Raw genomic sequence first — 24,808 nt, forward strand, 5'->3', positions numbered from 1 at the left:
TCCTGACTTTGAAATGCAGGCATCAGGATGGTCATATTCTCTTGCAGAATGATCCTTTCCTTATAGGTCAAAAAGAGCCCAAATTCATCCTTTAATTGTAATACATCCAGGCATGCATCACTTAATAACAGGGACACATTGTGAGAAATACCTCATTAGGCAATTACATCATGGTGCAAACATCATAGTTACACGAATCTAGATAGTATAGCCTACCACATTTGATCAAATATGATCAAATCAAGCACAAGAAAAAATGATGCAATCAATAGATGCATCCACAGATGCAGTAAACCAGAGTTGTATGAGGCTGCTGCTAGCTTAAACCAGCATACTGTTTTACAATAAACTTATTTTTTAATAAGTAGAAGGAGTACACCAATATGATGATAAAACGTGCAATGTTACAAATACAAAAACTAGGAGCCTAGTCTTTTATCATCATTGTCAATGACTGGCAGTCTAGTAGGTGTGTTTATATCAGCATCACCATACACACATGAGTGATACATTGTGCTATGGAGTCACAAGGGCCAATTCACTAGGCAATAGGTAATTTTTGGCCCCATTATAATCAAAAGGGACCACCATTGAATATGCTATCCGTCATTAACTGCAACACTGTATGCAGTGCATGACTGTGCTTAGTGCCTGTCCTTCTTCCTCCTTCCTCCTTGATGTCCCCCATCCTTAAGTTATGCTGAAAATTATACTATTTTCAATACTATCAGCCCTAGATTTTTGAAGTATGGGTGCTTAGGCTTCATTAATTAGTTAAATGAAAAATAACTAACATTTTTAAGTACATATCTAAAGTTTCTAGAACATTCCACCAAAAGAAAACTATACTTCACTCTGTCAGGATCAGGATGTGACCTCCCATGAGCATGAGCACAGCCCTGGGACTCTCACTCCTGTTATAGTGGCACATGCCTTTGGAAATCTGGGGAAGATATGTGAGCAAATGTTCTAATTACTGATAAGTAACATGGGACACAGTGTTCAGGGTGTGAGATTTTTATGTGTTACCATTTGTGCTTACTTATAAAGCATGTCAATAAATAATAATCTAAAAGAGTCTCTTCATTTTGCACACCATAAAGATCAAAAGATCATTTTTAAAAAAACTACAGATAGGAGCAGTGTGAAGAAGAGGAGGCGAGAACGACCCCCGGACCGACCAAAGCCGCGCGCCGCTGCATCCCCGCGTCCAGCGCCTGCGTCCCGCCGCGTCGCCACCATGCCCAAGAGAAAGGCTGAAGGGGATGCTAAAGGAGATAAAGCCAAGGTGAAAGACGAACCACAGAGAAGATCTGCAAGGTTGTCTGCCAAACCTGCTCCTCCAAAGCCAGAGCCCAAGCCTAAAAAGGCCCCTGCAAAGAAGGGAGAGAAGGTACCCAAAGGGAAAAAGGGAAAAGCTGACACTGGCAAGGATGGGAATAACCCTGCAGAAAATGGAGATGCCAAAACAGACCAGGCACAGAAAGCTGAAGGTGCTGGAGATGCCAAGTGAAGTGTGTGCGTTTTTGATAACTGTGTACTTCTGGTGACTGTACAGTTTGAAATACTATTTTTTATCAAGTTTTATAAAAATGCAGAATTTTGTTTTACTTTTTTTTTTTTAAGCTATGTTGTTAGCACACAGAACACTTCATTGTTGTTTGGGGGGGGGGGAGGAGCATATGTCACTAGTAGAATGTCTCCAAAGCTGGATTGCTGTGGGGGAAGACACCTTTCCCTTCTAGTTTTGAGAGACTTCCTCTTTGTTCCTAAGAGGAAGGGATTCCCTGATGTTGGCACACATAGCCACCTTGGCACAAATGCCTTGTGGTATGGAAAAACTCAAACTCATCTGTATGTCCTCCTGTCCCTCTCTGCCATCGGCATAGACTTAACTCCCCTAAACCTGTTGGGACCTGATATTCCCAACAGTTGGTTTTACCAGTGTGTGGGGCAATCTGGACTTTCCAGTGACGTCATTGAGAATAGTGTCCCTCAGAAGAGCAGCAGTTCCTTTTCTAGATTGTGGATCTTCAGATTAATAATTTTTGCCATTTTCCTTTCATTTCCTGAAAGTCAGGGTCGGCTTGTGAAAAGTTGTTAAACAACATGCTAAATGTGAAATGTCAACCCTCACTCTAAACTTTCCCTATTCAGAGCATCAAATGAAGACTTCATTGGGTTTTATAGTGGCTTTCTGATTTTGGTAGTCCATTCAAGAAGGGAGTTTGAAAGTTGTTGTATACTGTTAACGATTGTCTGCCCATGTCCTGCCTGAAATACCATGATTGTTTATGAAAAGTATCTTTAATAAAGCTGGATACAGTTTGGCTTGGGAAAAAAAAAAAAACAAAAAAAAAAACAAAAAAAAAACTACAGATACATGTTAGAGTTGTTACAGTACATGTTGGAACATTTTGTAATTACAAGAGATTGATTCCATTCTTTAACCTTTTTTTTTTTTTTTTTTTTTTTTTGCTTCTTGCAGGAAGATCAGGTCTCTGTGCAAATGGGCAAATGAACATAAGGGCTTATGGGAGAATGTCCTCCCTCGCACTCAAAAACTGCTCATGGTGATGGGTGCTAGATCATATCACTCACTTCAAACCATGTCATTCTTCTCTAAGCCCAGTAATGTCATTTTGTTGTAGGTATATGCAAATAAAAAACTCTTGGTAGTGGAAAAATACGTCTTTATCTGTTTGAACCTCCCTGTGCTAACATTGTTAAAAACTGAAATATTTTAAAATTTATGCTGTCCAATCCAATTATTTTACAGATGAGGAAGTAAAGTCCCAAAGAGAGAAGTGACTTTAACCAAAAATAACAAATGGAACATAATGTATAATTGCATTGGATTGGGATACTTAGAATATTATTTGTAATGAAATGCTTAGAATAATATAATGGAGTTTTCTATTAAAGATATTAGATTGAAACCATATGTTCATTTCCACCAAAATAACATTAAATAAAGGTTGTTAAATATGAAATGATAACATCAACAAAATAGGAAAGAAGAAAGCCTGTAGATGAGAGATTCCATGGATTTCTAGAACACAGAAGTGGCTGGAGAAAATATAGGGATAATTAATGGAATAAGGCAGAAGTAGCATAAATAGTGCTGGTGTTAACATGTTGGGCAGATGGGCACAAGGCAAGGAAGTCCCAAAGTTACCAAAGAAGAAAAACCAGCAAACATATAGCAGAGGAAGAGATGGTTTTAGGTTTGAAGATTCTTAGAATCAAAGGTGAATGCCAGCAAAGTAGGACTTCTAAGAAGAGTGGTTAAGAGTCTTATATACCAACATGAAAGTAAAGATGATTTGTAATGTTAGGAAAAAACATTGTTGCACAAAGGAAAAATGAATGCAGTCATAACTGGCAGTCAGACCTAAAACAGAACTAGATATGTTAAATTATTGATGAACCACTTATCGTGTATAAAGAACTGTTGGAGTTCTAAGTTGAATAAGAAAATTCTTCTTTAGGAACTTAGATCTGATGGAGGAGAAACACACACACACACACACACACACACACACACACACACATAATTGTTATGCAAGGCTTACTAAACTGCATTCCAGGAGAATGGAAGAAGCACTCACCATGGTACTTCACAAAGAGAAAGGCAAACCATACTCTGAAATTCAGAGTGTTTATAGACTTTAGCTTTAAAAAATACATAGAATTCTGAAAATTAAGCAACAATGGTAGGCAAGTCTTTCGTAAGGAAAAATGTGAAGCATCAAGTCCTGGAATCTTGGAAGGAGCACGCATGTTGAGAGTGGTGAGCATGTGGTGGGTGAATGTAGACATGGATGAATCTGGGAAAGCCATGGAGAATGTGTTTTCCAGATCATGAAGAGTTTGGAATCCCAGAGGAAGGAATATGGATATACTTTAAATGCTTAAGCAACATGGAGCCACTGAAATATTTAGTGAAGGAGAAAGGTAATCATATATTATTTTTAAAATCAGTCTTTACTGATTTATAGCCAATTAAATGCTCTTATTTTAAGGAAACCTTTTGATGAGTTTTGACAAATATATATATATATATATATATATATATATATATATATATATATATAGCCACCATCTCAATCAAGATTGAAAACATTGCTATCATTATTCCCAGGTAACTATTAGTCTGGCTTCTATCATTATAGAAGAGGTTTCTGGACTTAAAAAATTAATGTAAATGGAATTATATAGTGTCTAGCTTTATTTAATTGGTGTAATGTTTCCAGGGCCTCATTGTTGCTTTGCTGCTCTTTACCCACATACCTCAGGTTTCTGTCTGAAGGAAAAGAATAGGAAAGAGAAAGAACAGATCTTATAGTTAGCCTCTGTTCCAGTCACCTATTGCTGTATAACAAATGACCCCCAAACTCAGTGACTTAAAACAACAAAATGCAAGATTGCATTCCTTCTTCTTATAAATTAGTCATTTTGCAGAATTGATGGAAGCACTCGTGTGTGCTCCACAAGGCACTAGTGGGAAGTTCAAATGGGGCTGGACGGGTGTCTGCTTTCAAGATGACTCATTCATACAAATGGTCCAGTTGCTGCTGGCTTCCGGCTAATACCTAGACCATGGCTTTCAGACTGGGGTCTATTTCTTCTTTATATAGATTCCTCCACAGGGTTGATTGGGCTTTCCCTCTACATGGCAGGTGGATTCTATGAGCTAGTATTTTAAGAGACAGGCAGTACAGGTAGAAAGTGCTATTTCTTCTGGTCTGGACACAGAACTTGGTGCAATTAATTACTTTCTCAGGATTTTATCAGTCAAGCAGTAACAGAGCTTATCCAGCATCAAGGGGCAGAGCATAGACCCCTGCCTCTAGAGGCAGAAAGTACCAAAGATTTCCAGCCATTTAAAATCTACCACAACTTCCATTCAAGGAATAAGTCTTTTTAGTTAAAAAAAAAAAAAAGAAGAAGAAGAAGAAGAAATTTCTTCACAGTATGTGTAGAAATTAATCTACTGTTCTTGCCAAACATTTGGTTAAAGCAAATGTAGGAAAAATAATGATCAAAGTGGACAAACTAAATAATGGCAGAGGAAACAGAACTGATACAAATCATTGAAAATAATTTTTTATTCTAATTAAATTGTAACTATCACCAAAGATATTAATAGAGTGAAACTTGCATACATAAAATAAGCATAATTTACCATTTTCCAAAAAAAAGTGTGATCTAAGAATAAAAAAGGATTCCTGGAAACTATACATCTAATTATCAAAAAATAAAATTCACTACAAGATTGAATCTTTGGATATGGCCGACAACCAAGTTAGACATCTGAAAGATAACACAAAAAATAAATCACTCTGAATTTAAAGCTTAAAAGACAAAATGATAAAGCAGAGAAAAATTAAAGCAGGCAGAAGCTAGATCCAGAAGGCACAACATCTGTCCACTAGGCATTCCATAAGGAGAATTGAGAAAGAATTAAAAGAAGGAGATGCATAAGAAAAGGTTTCCCTAACAAAAAGACATACATTCTCATATTGAGAAGTCACCAGTGTTGAAAAGAGTGAATGACAAAAGATTCACACTGAGCCATTTTCTAGTGAAATCTCTGAACTTTAAGTTTCAAAAAGAAAGCTCTAAAAGACTGTAGAAAGGGGCAAATATCTGATAGTAAAAGAAAAAGAACAAGACAAGTGTCAACATGGACATTAGTAATGTCAAATCCTAAAAGGAAATAAATTCATGCCTCCCTATGTCTGAGTGAAAGTGATTTGAACTTATAATTTTATGACTAGCCAAACTATCAAATGAATGTATTGACAAGATAATTACATTTTCAGACCTGTGAGGACGCAGAAAATCCATCCTCCAAAATCTTTTCTAGACGTGGCACTTAAAGTTTTATTCTAGTAAAATAAAAAAAGAAATAGAAAAAAGAGAGATGAGATCAAATACTGGAAACAAGCCATGGGTGCAATGAGACAGTGTCCTAGGATCACAGCAGTAAGGCATCACTTACTGGGAAGAATGGTTCAATTGCATTGCTCAAAGAATGTGGAAAAGCTAAATGAGAGTGCCATAAAAATGCATTTAGAAACTCTTAAGAAGAGGGGACAAAAAGCTCTATAAGAAAGTCATCAAATGTGAAGCTGATGACGGTTGAGAAAAAGAATCTATTTGATCTTAGTACTGAGAAGGTTATCCTTTCGATGGCACAGGTTGAGTGACAAGCTCTATATTTCCTCTCTGTAGTCAGCATCTTGGTGTAGTCCAATAATGAATAAAACTTATATAATCATAATGTATTATGTACAGTTTGTTATTTTAATTTTTATAATCAACCTATGGACATATAATGAAAGTCTAGAATAATGAATCTTTCTCTCCCTCTCAAACATGTATACTTGTGCACATGTGAGCAACACACACGAACACACACACACGTGCACTTTTACTTATGCACATCTCATCCATAAAGTCAATGGACTAGCTGAGCAGAAGCAGGGAAGAAGAAAGGTGGAGAAAGTAAGTTTGCAAATTTCCCAACTTTATACAAATCGACACTGCTTATAATTAATAGCTCAAAAACCAAGAGATTTAAGTATACATAGTTCTAAAGTAACAATTGGAGGAGCTCAAGGAATAATGTAACTAAAAATATCCAGATAATAGTGGAAGGTAGTATGTATACAGATATTACTTATTTTTTTTCTAGTGGATAATATCTAGGTGTTACTTAAAATATTCAATAAAGAAATAGGGGGCTGGGGTGTAGTTTGGTAGGAGAACATGTACTTAGCATGTACATGGACCTGAATTTTTAGCCCTAGGACCACCAGAAAGATAAATCAATAGGGTTCTATGTGTATCATTTAATATTACCAAGGGGGACAACCTTTTGTGATGAGAAGGGAGCCTGAGAGATACTTGATTACCCCCAGGAAGGGGCATGACTTTTTGTGACCTTTCCTATTGAGCACCTGGGGGCCTGTGCACTGCAGTCCTGGGGGCGGGTCTCTGTAGTGCACCACAGTATCCACTACAGTGAACAGCTGGAATTGTTAATATCTCTGAGCTTATAAAGGGGTTCACTATTTGGGGTTTTGTTGTACAAAGTTTTCCTGTTAGTCATTAGTTATGAGATGGTTCTTTCTCATTTGTATTAAAAAATATTTTGTTAGAAATAACAGAAATATTTTCAAATCATTTTTTCCAATGTGAATTTCTTTTTGTCATTGACTTTATAAAATCTTATTCAATTAAAACATTTGCTCAAAGTCTCCAGAACATAAGACATATTCCTCTTCTTTTGCAAAATGAAACTTTTAAAATGCATGAAAGCCACATCTCTCCTAATTATAAATTCTCTGATAAATTTATTCTACTTCTAGTCTGTATTATGATGAGATAATAGTTACATTAAATTCCATCACTTCTTTGCCTATCAGTTATAAATACAGTAAGATTTTGATAATTCTGTTTCCACTAAATGGATTTATAATTATTGTAACAGAGGATAGATTGCCATATTTTTATTCTTCAATTTTTAAAATAATACCTTTATAGTTATTATTAAAATAACACATATTCATAAATATTCAACAATTACTAGAAAGTATGAAAAATAAAGCAATTAATCACTTAAAATCTGACCAGTCCAAAATAACTGGTGTCAACATCACTCTAGATATCTATACAGACTGGTAGGTAGATTGATAGATGAAGATAGAGATGAAAACATTTATATAAATTGTATTAGATGCACCTACTGCTTTATACAGCCTCCCTAATCCTTACAACAGAGTAATCACTATGTGTCAAGTCTTAAAATAGTTGGGGTTATAATCGAATCCCTTAAAGTTTCTTATTAAAATCATTGGGTCTTGTGATCTATAGGCTTCTTCTGGTTTAAACTATCTGAAATACATTGTTTTAAGATTATAATTTCTGTTTTCATAATAATAAAAGCATAGCTTGTATATTAAACATTTCCAATGTGTCAGGAAATGAATGTGTTAACTATCTTTATAAGACGCATCTCATATAGTTCTTTCAATATGCCCATAACAAATTGAATCCTAACAGAGAGGCTGAGATATTATGTTCTAGGCCTCACATTTGTTCTGAACCAGGCATTTGAATTCCAAAGTCTGCCTTCTTAAGCACTAGTCCATACAAAATTCATAAATCTCTCATTAAAACAACCCAGTATGAAACCAAACAATTAATCATGTTTTTCCTTATATGAACTTCAGGTGTTTTAAATTCATAAAAATATACTTCCACATTTATTAAATAATTAGCAAGAATATACTAGCTATCTGACATTGTATGTACTATGAGACAAAGAATTTAGAAAAAAAAGAAATCATTATGCAAGGAAACTTAAAATAGAATAAAATAATGACCAAAGGAAACTGCTTATATATTTTTATAATGTTTATAGTCACTGATTAGAAAATGAATTGTCATTTATTTTCTACCTGTCCTTTTCTTAAGCATATAATATCTTTTTCTTGTAAAATTGCAAACACTCCAGACTATACTCTACTTTTTTTCACATAACATTTCTTATAACATTTGTTATGAGCATTTCTTATATTATTTAATATCACTTTAAAAAAATAATTCTTAGTAGCTCTCGGGATGTAATTTTAATGGGTACATTCTTGCATATGATTGAATTATAAAATATTTTTATTAATCCCCAATTGTTCAATGTTTATGTTGTTAAAAATTTTCTATTATAAAATAATATCTTTAATAAACTATAGGAAAAGCCTAGGACAGAAATAGAATGATTCAACTCTTTCAATTATCCAAGACAAGAAGAGGATGAAAATATACTCAAGCAAAAAGTTTCTCTGATACTTGGAATCCCCAACTCATCTTTCCATTATGATGTTCGAGCTTCAATAGTGTTCTCTCTACTTTCACACTCTTATGAAGTAACAAATTCACTTTCTTCTTTAAATCCCTTCCCCATTCAATGAGTTGTTTACTTCTGTCTCTCTGTTCTTACTTGTTTGTGTTGTATGAGGTTCACCTTTGACACAGTGAAGACGCAATTGAAAAATATCTAAATTTCTGAGAAGAGCAATTCTTGCAATTTCTCATTATTTATCGTCTTTTGTTTCCTAATTAACACAGAAAGCATTACAGTTCACCAGTCTGTATCAATGGCCCAATCTGAGTTTATCATCCTTATTGAATAAATTTTCAATCTTTGGTCTAAAAAATGCAAGCACTTCCAGTGAGATCCAATTTTTGTAAAGTAATGTGATATTAATGGCTTTAGTTACTTACTTTCCCTTAGCAGAGGGAAATAGTTGAGAAGCTTAATTTTTCATGCTTTCAGGAATTTAAAAATAAAGCAATGAATAAATAAAGAAATAAAATTATCTAAAGGCAATAAATTATTCATCATCTTGCTTTGTCTTAAATCCCTGATTAATTTTTTTCCATCATTTCCACGTGTACCTTTTTTGGCTCTATAATACTTCAGATACCAGTTAATAAATATGTGTGTCTGTGTGGTGATCACAAGGTTTAATCGCATGAATATGTTTATCAAATCGAAGGGACTAATTACTATAAGCTTTCCACTGCATCAAGGAGTATTTTTCTGGGAATTGAATATTAAAAATGCAAAAGATCTCTCTATGCAAAATGTAAACTGATTTATTCTCAGAAGAAAAGATAGCATAAGCTGAAAGAAAATTGGCAAAAGGAAGGAAAATATATTCTAATTGGCTTCCTTGAATTCATTTTGGCTTTCTTTCTTAATAAAAAGTTGGAGGAGGAGACATTTAAAGTAATATGTACAAAAAGACCAGAAACCCAAAATCATATATGATACTAAAATTGTTTCTGAAATTCCATCTAATACATTTTGAGGTTAGTTATTGCAACTATAACCATTTGGATAAAGAAGTAAGTAGAAGCAAAAAGTAAATACAGAGTACAATTTCTCATGTATAAAATGCCTCCCTCATTGGTCACTTACTCTAGAACATTTGCCCCAAGACTTTTACCAGTTTACATATAAAAACTTGTAATGGGGACAAATACTGGCATTATCCATTTCATTAAAGTATGTCTTGTGTTTAAAGGATGAAATTTGACTCATGGTCTCTCAAGGTCATCAAGGTAGTCACAAAAGAGGGAGCATTTGTTTTTGACAACATTGGAGCAGTTTTGAGAATACATAAGTCCATTTTCCTGACCATTATTACAGGAAATAGGTCTCAGAGGCCATTTTGCCCAGTGGTTTTTAAATTATTTCCTAGAGCCCTGGGAATTTCCACAGAGGTGGCATAAATGACAGGGGAAGAGAGAAACTAAGCAGGCCTCTGTCACCTTTCAACAAAACTTTCTCAGCTTTTATCTGTCTTATAACTTGGAAGAAAACACAAAATTTAATTTGAGAAAAGAGAAATAAAATTGTCTGGTCCAACTCCTTTTATAGATGACAAACCTAAGTACCAGGTAGATTTGCTCACTGCTCCAATTTTCTACTGGTAAAATCAGATGTACCATCCAACTCTTACCTACCCCAGCACTATTGTTTTTTTAATGATACCATTACACACTCTCAAGAGTATACATGGGATTAGAAGTTTTCAGAAGTCAGATTCAATTTTCTTCTCATAAATGCCCAGATACAACTGGAAAGTTAAGCATAGAAAGAATTATCAAAAGGGGGAGAAATGTATTTCATTGATCCAACTTTACTTTTCTATGTTCCATAAATCTCTAGTAGGTCTCTATCACTTTGAACAAATTAAGAAATTTTGTTAAGCCTTGATATTATTGATTTTAAAATAAGGATAATGGTGTACCAGTAAATAGAGACCATTTCATCAGACAAGCAAAGATGAAAAGAAAAAAAGAAAAGAAATCCGGGCCACATCAAGTATTGTTGGGGGAAAAAAAATGGGAATATAAGAATATTCTAGCACCGCACAGGAGAGCATAATATGGTTTGATTTTAGGGAAATGGCTTGGTAAAACCTAGTGCTAAAATGTTGAAAACCTTGTGTCTTGTAAACCAGAAGTAATGATACCACTTGTGCACCTATGTATCTCATGGGAGATCTATATAAGAATGCTCCTTACAGCATTCCTAAAGTGGAAAACTAAAAACAGAAGTCCATTCACAGGCACTAGATCCCTGATGCTGAGATTATATGATGAAATATTATATAGCAGTTAAATAAATGAACCATGGTTTTGTACATCGATATATATAACAAAATGACCATGGGTAAGTTACTTAATCCTTCTTCCTTGGTTTCTCCATCAAAAATTGATAATGATATGTAACTTTATATACATAAAGCACCTAGAATAGTCTAACAAGCAGTAAGCTCTTTAGAACTATTTACTTTTTGCTAACATCTACCTGAAAGCATATTGAAAATAAAATAGCATCTACTCTTTTTGCATTCTGGACATGTACTAATCTATAGAGTTTTAGGACATGAGATTGAATTTTTCAGGATTTTTTTTTTAAATCACAATTTATTCTGGTTTTCCATAAATTTTTTTTTACACATTAAAAAAAGTATAACAGGGCTGGAATTGCGGCTCAGCGGTAGAGTGCTCGCCTAGGGCGGGTGGGACCCCAGGTTCTATTCTCAGCACTACATAAAAAAAAAAAAAAAAAAGGCATCGTGTTGTGTATATCTCCGGGAAAAAAAAAAAAAAGATTCATATTCTCTCTCTCTCTCTCTCTCTCTCTCTCTCTCTCAAATAAATAAATAAATAAATAAATAAATAAAAATATAACATTGGGGCCAGAGTTGTGGCTCAGTGGTAGAACACTTGCCTAGCATACGTGAAGCACTTGGTTTGATCCCTGGAACATATAAAGAAACAAATAAAATAAAGGTATTGTGTCCATCTACAACTAAAAACAAAAATACTAAAAAAAAGTATAAAATTAAGTAGACACAAGAATATATAATGAAAAATTAATAATAAATCATTTTCATGTAATAGGGTTATGCTAAAAGTTTTAAAGATAACTTGTTAAAAATAATCATACAGTGGTCATTATTATCTCCCATTTATTGTGACACAAATATATTTAATATCATAAAAAGATCTATAACAGATATTAGACAATAGAAAATATTTTAAAAGGGAACATTAACACACAAAAAAAGATATATATCATTTTAAGTGAAATATTTGAAATATAATACATGTAAACATTGATTTCATTTTATATTGACACTGGTTAAAGTTTTAAGAGTAAATACAAGAGTACCTTCAAATTAAATGTTAGGCTACATATTGTTAAACCTGAAATAATTTCTTTTGTTAACAAAAAAAAAAAATTCTTAGGATTTTCATTGAATTGCAATTTATAACAAATGTGAAAATAACAGAAAAAGTCAGCAAACGTGGTTTAGCAACATTCACATTCTGCAACATTTAAATCTCCAAGCAAAATTCACAGCACTACACAGAATCATGTGACAAATTACCAACTTAAGGAATTTTTTTGTTTCTAAAAGTTGCCATTCATTCCTTAGAAGACCATTCATAAGATTAAAGTATACTATATAGATAAATTTATGAATAGTTGTTTTGTCTGCAAGATGAACTTACTGTTGGCAGTAGATAGGCCCACAAGCACATGTTCATAGTATGGCCATAGTGACCAGAAACACTGATGGGATTGTGTCTACTTCTCTCCCATACATATTTGTTCTGGTTCCTGACAGATAGACCTTAACTTTCCACTCTTCTTGTCATTTTTTTTCTGCTTTCTGTTTGTCATTAATGGATTCCTCCTAATCAACAGTATGTCTATGTTGATTTTTAAATTTCAATTCCTCCAAGAGAATTAGAATACTTTTTTTCCACTTTCCAATTTTTTTTGACTAATTTTTCTTAAGAGTTAGGATTTTAAAACATACAAATTTCCCTAGGAATGCTTGAGAGGAGTTCACACATGGAGACCCTAATAATCCCTGGAAGCATGGGCTAGAGATAACTCACCACATCCTGCTGTGGTCCTGCTAAGAAAGAATCCTTGGGACAACTGAGGATGATGGTCCCTGCCAGAAGTGCTGCTCACTGGGTCTGGGGTGAACACTAGGCATCTTCATTTTCACCAGTGCCTCAGGGGATTGTGAGGCAGACAGCACAAGACATTCACACTTGGGTGAATGCTAATCAAGTGCAAGGATACGAAGATACAAACCAAAGGTCATGGCTAGGAATTCTGTGTGACCAAAAAGGATTTGCAAATAACATCCTGACTGGAGGGAACAAGCAGCAGAAGAGGGTGCTTTTGCCCTGGATGTGTGTGGTAGGGAAGCCTTCAAACCTCAAGACAGAACTATGTAGAAGCCTTCACCCCTGGGGTGATGGGCAGGGGCCCTACTGAGATCATGAGGGCTGGCAGCTACAGCTGTTCAGTAGCTCCTAGAAAGTCAAGGTTGGGTGGAAAGGCAACAAAAGGCAGAAGATGAGGATCTCTAGTGACAAGGCAATATGTCAAGAATTTCCAGGCTTACCTTATAAAAAGGGAAAAATTCCAAACCGCCTTTGTTCACTTTCTTTATGATGTACTTAAAAGGTGCCATCTGACCTCATTGTACTTCTTCTCAAGAATTTTCATAGCATTTTATATTTTCCAACTGCTTTATGCTCATGAACCACTTAATGATTAAGTTAGTAGTTTCAAAACCTCATTATAAAGCAATAATGTCAACTCCTTGTTTCTGTTGATGGTTTGATTTTAAAATTTTTTACACAGTGCCATAGTAAGCCATATGCCAATATTTGAAAAATATTTATACTGTGTGAAATTTATGTATGTTTTATGATACTCGGTGCAGCAAGAAGCAAGCTTTAGGGCTTGTGATGATTAAGAGAAAATCTAGACTCCTGAAATCTAAAACCAATACACATTCTCTCTTCATTCCCTCTGTGCAGAAAACTGGATCCTAATGAAATGAAACACAACAAACTGGAGTCCTGTGTTCATGTTTGCAGAAAATCCTGGTTTCTTAATCAGTCCCCTGTCTCTGCTAACAAGAGCCACTGAAAGATGGCTACACTTGACCTAAGCTTCTACTCTGGGCCTGAACCTTTCTCTATTTCCTCTCATCTCCTCTGGCTTTTGATTTCTGATGCCAATCTGAAAAGGGACTCCCCTTCTCAAATGCATCTGATAAGGCTCATTCTCATCCTGATCAAAGTTATACTATGTGGAAATTATTTGGTTATTTATGCAAATGTCATGAAGTAAGTGGGAAACCATCTGTGGAGTGGGGGGTGTTCACAGACTGCAGTTCTGATTTTAGCATTTAAACACTGCCACAAGCTGCTCTTGTGGCATATTGAGATCTACCAGCTACGTACACAAACTTTCAATTATGAAAAATGTTTAGATCTAAAACTTTTTAAAAATGAATTCCCATAGCTTTCAATAGACAAAGACATCTGCCTACTAGCACCTGGAACATGTTTCCCCACTTAAACTCCATAATTAACACTTATAATGAAGACCATGGGATAGTCTATTGCCAAACTCTGATAGTTTCTGCCCTAACTCTGAGGGAGATAGACTGAGAAGCTGGCCTGATGATGGATTGAGGCTTTGCTTCATGAACTCAGGCAGCATGAATTAAGGTAAGACAGTCCCTTGCTGTCTTCTCCCTGACTCAAGCATTCTAAAATTGGTACCAACCCAAACTTAATGGGCAGCCACCCTTCAACTGCATAAGACCACTGTTCTCTAAGATAAATGAAGAACCAGACTCATGACCTTGTCTTCACCCTTGTCTTCTTCCTATGCTTTGACAGATAAAATTCTAGAATGCAACCAGGTAGCAGCAAGAGCAATGTGGAAAAAGTGATGGGGAGAGCCATGTTTCCACAATAAACAGCGATGATAAATGGCACCTATTTATAAGGAAAAAATGCTATATATACACATGGAGGTGGAGAAAAGAAAAAGGCTGAGAGCAATCCATGCTGAAAAATACCTTTTTAATCCATTGGTACAGAATAATTCTATTGGCATAGAGTATTCAATTAAAATAAAAACAGTGAGTTTAGGGAAAGATGGCATCTCACAAAGCAGAATTAAATTAGATGCATATTATTATTCTATTGTTCACATCACACAACTGAGTTAAACACTGTGACTGATAAAGGTAATTTCTCTTTTTTAAATATTTTTTTCTTTTTATTGTTGGTTGTTCAAAACATTACATAGTTCTTGATATATCATATTTCACACTTTGATTCAAGTGGGTTATGAACTCCCATTTTTACCCCGTATACATATTGCAGAATCACATCAGTTACACTTCCATTGATTTACATATTGCCATACTAGTGTCTGTTGTATTCTGCTGCCTTTCCCATCCTCTACTAACCCCCATCACCTCCCCTCCCCTCCAAGAATTTTTTAATTTCCTCCTTGATGTCTTCTATAACCCATTGATCATTCAGTAACCTATTGTTCATTCTCCAGGTGATGCATGATTTTTCCTTCCTTCTTTTATCGTTCATTTTCAGTTTCATTCCATTATGATCAGATAAGATGCATGGTATTATCTCTATCCTTTATATTGTCTAAGAGTTGCCCTGTGACATAATATATGATCTATTTTTGAGAAGGATCCATGTGCTGCTGAGAAAAAAGTGTAACTGCTTGATGTTGGGTGGTATATTCTATATATGTCGATTAAGTCTAGGTTATTGTGTTATTGAGTTCTATAGTTTCCTTATTCAACTTTTGTTTGGAAGATCTGTCTAGTGGTGAGAGAGGTGTGTTGAAGTCTCCCATGATTATTGTATGGTGGTCTATTAGACTCTTGAACTTGAGAAGAGTTTGCTAGACGAACATAGCTGCACCATTGTTTGGGGCATATATATTTATGATTGTTATGTCTTGTTGGTGTATGGTTCCCTTGAGCAGTATGTAGTGACCCTCTTTACCCCTTTTGATTAACTTTGGCTTGAAATATATTTTATTTGATATGAGTATGGACACTCCTGCTTGTTTCCAAAGTCCATATGAGTGATATGATTTTTCCCAACCTTTCACCTTCAGTCTATGTATGTCTTTTCCTATCAAATGCATCTCCTGTAGGCAGCATATTGTTGGGTCTTGTTTTGTGATCCATTCTACTAGCCTGTGTCTCTTAATTGGTGAGTTTAAGCCATTAACATTTAGGGTTATTATTGAGATATGGGTTGTTCTTCCAGCCATATTTGTTTATTTATGTTACTAAACATGGTTTGTTTTCCTCTTTGATTATTTTTTCCCACCTTTACTGTCCTACATCCCACCATTGGTTTTCATTGTTATTTTCCATTTCCTCTTCCTGTAATGTTTTGCCGAGGATGTTTTGAAGAGATGGTTTTCTAGCTGCGAATTCTTTTAACTTTTGTTTATCGTGGAAGGTTTTAATTTCATCTTCCATCCTGAAGCTTAATTTCGCTGGATACACGATTCTTGGTTGGAACCCATTTTCTTTCAGTGTTTGAAATATGTTATTCCAGGATCTTCTAGCTTTCAGAGTCTGTGTTGAAAGATCAGCTGTTATCCTGATTGGTTTACCCCTAAATGTAATCTGCTTCCTTTCTCTTGTAGCTTTTAAAATTCTCTCCTTATTCTGTATGTTGGGCATCTTCATTATAATGTGTCTAGGTGTGGATCTCTTATGATTTTGCACATTCGGCGTCCTGTAGGCTTCTAGGATTTGGGATTCTGTTTCATTCTTCAGGTCTGGGAAGTTTTCTCATATTATTTCATTGAATAGATTGTTTATTCCTTTGGTTTGGAGCTCTGTGCCTTCCTGTATCCCAATGACTCTTAAGTTTGGTCTTTTAATGTTATCCCATATTTCTTGGATGTTCTGCTCATGGTTTCTTAGCAGACTTGCTGAGCTGTCTATGTTCTTTTCAAGTTGAAATACTTTGTCTTCATTGTCTGATGTTCTATCTTCTAAGTGATCTACTCTGCTGTTAGTATTGTCAATTGAGATTTTAAGTTGGTTTATTGCTTCCTGCATTTCTAGGATTTCTATTTGTTTGTTTTTTATTACCTCTATCTCCCTGTGAAACTGATCTTTTGCTTCTTGGATTTGTTTATGTAATTCATTGTCGAAGTGATCTTTCATTGTCTGATTTTGCTGTCTCATGTCTTCCTTGAGACTCCAGATCATTTGAAGCATGTATATCCTGAACTCTTTATCTGACATTCCATCTGTTGCAGCTATTACCTCTTCTAAAGTTGAGTTGACCTGCATTGCTTGTGGTCCTTTCTTTCCTTGTCTTTTCATACTGCTCGCGTTTCTTTCTGCTTGGTGAAACTGTTGTGTTTTTGAAATTTTCCCCCTATTTATTTATATTGCTCTTGTATAGTTGGGAGATCTCCCTTGCAGGGCGGGTAGTGGCTGTGCTCCTCCTCTAATTAGGGTGATCTATCTACCACGCTGGTTGGTTGCAGGTCTACCCACCCTGCGGGCGCGGGTGGCGGCTCTGCTCTGCCCCCACTCCAATTGTGGTGATGTAACTACCACGCCCTCGGGTCATTGGTCCTGATCTGGATGTGGGCGGCAGCTCTGCTCCGCCCCTACTCCAATTGGTGTGACGTGTCTACCACGCTGGTTGGCCTCTAAGCCTGTTCCGCCTGTGGGTCACAGTTCTGCCTACCTTGCGGGCTCAGGCGGCAGTTCTGCTCAGCCCCCACTCCCAGTGGGGGTACCTGACTACCTCTCCAACAGGTCGCTGGGCCTTTTCCGGACACGGGCGGTGACTCTGCTCCACCCCCACTCCAACCAGTGTGACGTGACTGCCTCAGTGCTACTTGTCCACCACACTGGCAGGCTGCCGGGCCTGTCCTGCCAGTGGGTTGCAGGTCTGCCTACCTTGCAGGCTCAGACGGCGGCTCTGCACAGCCCCCACTCCAAATGGGGTGATTTGGCTACCGCGCCGTCGGGTTGCTGGTCCTTTTCCAGGCGAGGGCGGCTACTCTCCTTGGCCCCAGCTGCAGTTGGGGTGTTGTGATACCATGCCAGCGGGTCACTTGGCCTGCTCTGGGTGCAGGCGGCAGCTCCACTCTGCCCCCCAGGCCCCCACAGCACCCAGCAGGACCCGGACCGAGAAGCAGTCCCCGCAGGTTCCCCAGCCCTGGGCCAAAGCAGCTTGGGAGCCAGAACCCGGCCTCTCCAATCCCGGCCACGCTCCGCTAGGAGCAGGCTCCACAGAGCGATCCCCGCGGGTTCCCCAGCCCCAGGCCAAAGCAGCCCCGGGAGCCCAAGCCCAGCCGCTCCAAACTCTCCCAGCTCGGTGCACGCTCCGCTAGGAGCGGGCTCCCCAGCCCCGGGCCAAAACTGTTGCGGGAGTCAGAGCCCAGCCACCCCTCAGAGCACGTTCCACTTGGAGCTGGCCTCAGCACGCAGTCTCTGCAGGTTCCCCAGCCCTGGGCCAAAGCAGCCCGGGGAACCAGAATCCGGCCGCTCAAATCCCGGCACACGCCTTGCCAGGAGCGAGCCCCGAGGAGTATTCTCCTCAGGTTCTCCAGCCCCAAGCCTGAGCAATCTGTCTGCGAGATGCAGGTAAATACCAGCCTGAAATCACTTGTTCTGTAGTTGAATGAGCTGAGATCAGTAGAAAACAGGGATGATTACATCAGCTCTCCAAGATGGCGGCTGCTGTCCTCCTCAGTGGTCCGACCGGTGTCGAGAACCGAACTGGACTGCTTCTCTCCTGTCTCAAAGCTGGAACTCAGCACTAAGCATGGCCATTGCACCACTGGCAGGAGCCCCCAGAATCTGCATCGCTGTACTCCCGCTCCGGTACTTCGCCGCTACCCAGCGCGCGCCGCAGACTCCATCCACGGGGAGGTCCACCGACCAGGCTCTGCTACCCTCGTGCGGAGAAATCGCCCGCGACCGAGCCCCCGCAGCCGAACCCTGCGCGATGTAAATCTGTCCTCTAGATTCTGGAGCACCTCAATTTCACTGGAAATTCCCAACAAGGTAGCCTTCAGCCGTTTCACCTCGTCTTTCTCCCGCACAGTGACGCGGCGCACTGGGGTGATGCACTCCCATCGCCGCCATCTTCCCTTCGCCTCAGGCTTAAATTTTTAAAAAAATGAAATACAGCAACATGTGACAACATGGATCAATCTTGAAGACTTTATGCTAAGGGAAATAAAGGCAGAATACTATAGGACTCCACTTTCATGGAATATGTAAAATAGTTAAACTTACATAATCAGAGAACAGAATGGAGCTACCAGAGATTTGGGGAAGAGAAAATGGGAAAATTGTTATCACCTGACATAAAGTTTCAATAATATAAAATGAATAGTTCTAGAGATCTCTGTATGACATCATGCTATAGTCAACCATATTATGTTGTACACTTAAACATCATTAAGAGAGTTCTCTCATAAGTAAATACCATGTTCAAAGGGACACATAGCTGGTTAGTGACATTGCCATGCCTCAAGTCTGGGAAACCCGCTCCAGAGTTCGTGCTTACCCATTCCTCTATATAGCTTCTCAACCTTATTACCTCTCGGTTATAAGCCCTTTGCCAGCCATTCCAAAGGCTAAGGGCATGGTGATGGCATGACCTTTAATAAGCAAATAGTTAAGACATAAATAAAAGTAAAAAATCACAATGCAGACCATCTAAAAATTCTATGGTAGGCAAGAATTCAGATATCAATTTTAAAACATCCATACCACAGGCATTAAAAGTGATATTTGACAGAATATTTAATAGCACAGAAATGGTACCATAATATGCTAAGAGAAAAAACAATCAGATGACCAAGCTACATTTACATCTTTATGTACATAGAACAAATATAGAAATGATTTATGTGGAAATATTTACAGTTGTTCTTATTTATCTTGAAGGGAGGATTTGGAAAGACTTTTATTATCTTTATTTTTCTGCACTTTATGATCCTTCCATTTGACTTCTGTAATAAAACCGCACAATTTTCTAATGCTTAATAACCAATTTGCTCAGGCTTTTCACCTCTCATATAGTCATATGTAGTCCGAGTTCTGCAGCTTCATGTTTAGTTTCTTTAATATATTTGATCATGAAGCAAGTTCCAGTCCCAGTGCTCGGCAGTGGAGTTACAATAGTGAATAAGACAAATAAAATCATAAACCTTACAGCTTAGTGGAAAACAAATAAATCAAAATATGAGTTGTTTCAAAAGGGAAATTACAGATGCTAGGATAGTACTCGAGAGTACAAAGAAAGACTGGAGGAGGAAGGTTTAAGATGAAAAGTAGATGTGAAGTCACGGCCAGGTGCGTATTTCAAGAGTAGAGTGAGTGCATGATGGCCTTAGGAGAGGGCATTTGGGGCTTGGTGAAAAGACATCAGGATTCCAGAAAGAGGACAGAGACAGAGGCAGGTGTGGAATGTGGAGGGCCTGGAGAGATGTCGATTACTGTGGCCCTCATCCTGAAAGCAAGGGAGAGTACTGTTGTGCCCAGGAGATAGGTCTCCAATAGTGCAAGAGACAATGCAGGGAGATGAGTTAGGAGGCTTTTCTAGAAAGGGTATTGGCTTCAACCAGAAAAGTGGCAATGAGTAAAGAGAGAAGCAAACGGATCCTGAGGATTTAAGAAGTAGAATCAATAGGACTTGATTGCATATGGTTGGGAGGAGAAAATTGCCAAATATGACTCCCAGTGTCTATCCTGAATAACTGGATAGAAAGGAGGTATTTTACTGGGCAAGAAGGCACTGGAGACAGGAGGCTAGAAAACAATGAAAAAACTCTAAACCACTTTAACAAAATTCTGAAATAATGTCTGTACTTCCTAATGAAAAGTTAGCCTGGCAGAATAGTCAGCCGTTCTAGAATTTAATTGTCAGGGGTCTGGGAGTAAGTGATTAGCTTTCAGAAGTCTTTATAAAGATAAATGATCCTCCTGACAGCTGGGATCTGAAAAGAAATACACAATCCTAACTATTTAAATAAGCAATGTCCTTATGCAGAGCTTACCACCACTTTATCAACCAGAGTGTGGTCCCAACAGACAGCAGGTGCTTCTTTCTGCATCAGTTCTAACTAGAATCCAGAGGCATACACCTGAGCTCAATCACAGAGCATGCTAGGCCACTTGCTTTCCAGAATTTGGCAACAGTGTTGTAGCTTCAGGCTGGTGTTGGTTTATTTTTGTACTAGTAAGGGTTTTAAAGATGCTTTTAGTTTTCAAATCCTTTCTATTATATCTCTCAAAATTGATTACTTTTTGATGCCATTGCTTTGAGAATTCTCCAGTGATTGATGGATACCTGGATTTGTGCTTTGCAACTGCTGAACAGGTAGATGATTATGAAACAGAGGCTTGAAAATTTAAAATGCTCACAGAGGCTGGGCAAGCCGTATGAATGGCTGAAGCAGGCTCAATGTGGGGCAGGGTTGCAGGGCAAGCGCCTTGGCGAAGGGTAACAATCACCTCCCCTGACAGTTGGCAACACATGAGGGAGGAGAGGGTGCTGTGGCATTAGGGAGTATGCAATCCTTTTTCCATAAGCAAAATGGCTACTCAGCTGATCCCTGCTATGAAGGAATGTGGGCCTCGAGTGACCAGCTCTTTTTTTTTTCTATTTTATCTTATGCTTTTATGTGAGTCTCCTGGTTTGTATATATTGTCAACTGATTCAACTTCTTAAAGATGTAAAAACCAAATGAAACAAACCTACCACAGGTTGTCCATTTGCAGCTGCAATTGGAAAAACAAACGCAACTTTGCCCAGATTTCTCAGTCACACCTTAGTTGAAAGGGGTGATCCTTTCTGCCATAAAGATCTTTACTGTCTGGCATTCTCGTTTCCAAAGAAGTCACCTTTGCCCACACACCCCCACCAGCAGGCAATGCTCGAAAAACTAAAACTGTGGAACATATTTTTTGCAAGACACAAGGCTGAAAAATATCTTTGGCATTGTCAATCTTTGATGAGTACTAAATTCATTTAGGTGAGTACTAAATGAATCAAATCCATTTTTAAATTATATTTCGGTGTTTATTAGGCAATAGCACAAGACAAGACCAAAAAGAAAATGTGTTCCCTGCCCAAGGGGCATGAAGTCTACGCAAAAAAAAAAAAAAAAGACAAAACATTCCAGAAATAAAAACACCAGCTGGGAAGGAGGCATAATTAATGAAATAGTGCCAAGATTATTGTCTCCCTACAATTACCAGGTGTTTCTGATAGTTCAACAGAGACAGGGCTCGTGGTAAAAGGGACAAATTGGTAATTCACATCCTCAGCTTTATTTGGGACTGAGTTGGTGTGTAAAGTTCTCACATGCTATAATGCTTTACTTCTGTCAACGGCAACAGCAAGTAAACAAATCTTCAGAGCATACTAATAGTCCTTATTAGCAGTCATTCAGCAATTGCACAATTGCCTTGACCTTTAGAGAAAATTAATAGCATTACATTGCCTTATATGTTTCATGGTCACCTCCATTTATTTTTTTAAAGGATTTCATTATTGTCATCTGAGTTTTTAAAGACTTTAGTAAAGGGCGAGGAATAATAGGTGGGAAAATACACTGTAATTGACACATTATGATCCCAATTTTGTTTTTACAAAATGTATATAGGCAAGGAAAAAGGGAAAGAAAGAAGGCAACATGCACTGCCCATCTCTATAAGGTCATAATCTCTGACTGTTACTATGATGAAAGCAGAAATTAACCATTCTGGCACCTTCTTAACAGTTTAACATGTAGAAGATTAGGACGATTATGGTGAGAAATCGGCTCTCAGGAGAGAGAGAGAGTACAGAGGTTGAGAAAAAGATAAATAAGGATTCTGGAAAGACAATGGAGATGGGAGCAGGTGTGAAAGATAGAAGGCCTTGGAAAGATGTTAATTACTATAAACATCATCCTGAAGGTCATGGAGGGCCACTGTTGTACTGGGAAGACTGGTCTGCCCTAGGACAAAACATATTGCAGGGAGATGAATTAGGAAGTTTTTCCAGAAAGGATGGTGGCTTCTGCAAATGCACTGAGCTCTTACAAATCTACTCTGTGGATTCATTGTGCCCGCCTCTTATGTGAAATTTCATAGTTTCCCTAAATTATTCTGTTGAGTATTTAATAAAGGAATAATCTGTTTCTCTGAATAATACAAAATTCAATCTAATCTAAGGATCACACAAGCACAACCAGCTGTAATAATAAAACTTCGAATTCATATCCAATTAGAATGTCTCTTTTCCTGTAATGAGCGATAATGCTTGGATCCAATCCAGATCTGAGACAGCACAGTGGAGAGGGAGGTGACAGTTTGGCTTCCCTTTTGTGCTTTGCATCCTCCACAACTTGGTAGCTGCAAGGCGTGGCCTCTCCAGGGTTGGCTGAGAGCAAAAGGCTAATAGAGATAGATAGGGAAGGTTTTCCTTGAATGACTCTAGAGTTCCTCAACCTCTGGAAATGACAGTTCAGAGTTGACAGTTCCTTTCGCAGGGATCCTTAACAAAATTCCTCTGAGATTCATCTCTAGGTGACTCTGTTTATAATTCTCTCCACAACTTCCAACCTCCCCTCTAATGCTCCTGTTTGTCAACAGTCCCTACCCAGGATGGGGTGACATTGCATCTTCACATTGTATTCTGGACAGGGACTGTTTTAATATAATCCCAGGCTATTCCTTTCAGTGGAGCTTACAACTTGTCCACAAGAAACACATACCTTTGTCTCACCTTCAAAGGAAGCACGGCTCACTCCCAGCAACTCTGATCAGTCTCTCACCTTGGGATTTCTCATGGAAAGAATCAGAACCCTGTTCTGAGTTTACCAAATTCCATGGGACAAATGTCAAGTCCTCCAAGTAGATCTCCTGAAACCCCTAGACTCATGTGACTGAGGCAACAAACAAGAGTCTATGATCTCAGGACAGGAGACCAAAAAAGCTGTTGACTAATTCCTTCATCTCTCAAGCATCCTGCATATGTGGTACACACCTTACTTTAGCACGTGGGGTATACCAAACCTACAACATTATCCTTAGCCTTTGTTGCTCCTGCTGAAACTTGATAATGAGTGCTGTTTGACCTCACAATATCTGCTCTCAAATTTTACTACAAAACCGTAATAACAAAAACTGCATGGTATTAGCATCAAAACAGACACATAGACCAGTGGAATAGAATAGAAGACACAGAAACCAATCCACACAGATATAATCATATGATCCTTGACAAAACCACCAAAATCATGCAACAGAGAAAAGAAAGCCTTTCTAACAAATGGAGAAAAGAGAGCCTCGTCAACAGATGATCTGGGAAAATTGGATATCCATATGTGGAACAATGAGACTAGATTCCTCTCACCCTGCACAAAAGTCAACTCCAAATGGATCAAAGACCTAAGATTTAGACCAGAAACTTTGCAACTGCTAGAAAAAAAATATACGGTCATCAGTCTAAAATACAGGCACAGGCAACAATTTCTCCAATAGAACTCCTAAAGTTCAGTAAATAATACCAATAATTAATAACTGGAACACCATCAAATTAAAAAATATATATATTTCACAGCAAAGAAAACAATCAAAAGCACAAAAAGAAAACCTACAGAATGGGAGAAAACATGGCATCCTCTCTACTGACAGAGGATTAATATCAAGAATATATAAACAATTCAAAAAACTTAACACACAAAAAATAAAATGGGCAAATGAACTAGACAGACACTTTATATATTTTAACAAATATATGAAAATATGTTCAACAACCTTACCAATCAGGGAAATTCAAATCAAAACTACATTGAGATTTCATT

The 24,808-nt window shown here is 37.7% G+C and overlaps 1 protein-coding gene and 1 long non-coding RNA gene across 2 annotated transcripts in view; one reads left to right on the forward strand and one right to left on the reverse strand.

Annotated features, from left to right (window-relative positions):
- LOC308630869 overlaps positions 1-24,808 on the reverse strand; it is a 113,797-nt gene that overhangs the window by 41,870 nt on the left and 47,119 nt on the right. The gene's annotated exons all lie outside the window — the stretch shown is intronic.
- LOC308631033 (non-histone chromosomal protein HMG-17) lies at positions 1,206-2,331 on the forward strand. The gene has a single exon (XM_081261889.1). The coding sequence runs from the start codon at positions 1,241-1,243 to the stop codon at positions 1,511-1,513; it is 273 nt and encodes a 90-aa protein (XP_081118015.1). The 5' UTR covers positions 1,206-1,240; the 3' UTR covers positions 1,514-2,331.

This window comes from Spermophilus citellus (assembly GCF_964194105.1).
Source record: "Spermophilus citellus genome assembly, chromosome: 11".
Classification (NCBI taxonomy): domain Eukaryota; kingdom Metazoa; phylum Chordata; class Mammalia; order Rodentia; family Sciuridae; genus Spermophilus; species Spermophilus citellus.

Coding starts and splice junctions, on each gene's coding strand:
- LOC308631033 (XM_081261889.1), top strand. CDS start 1,241: ATGCCCAAGAGAAAGGCTGAAGGGGATGCTAAAGGAGATAAAGCCAAG.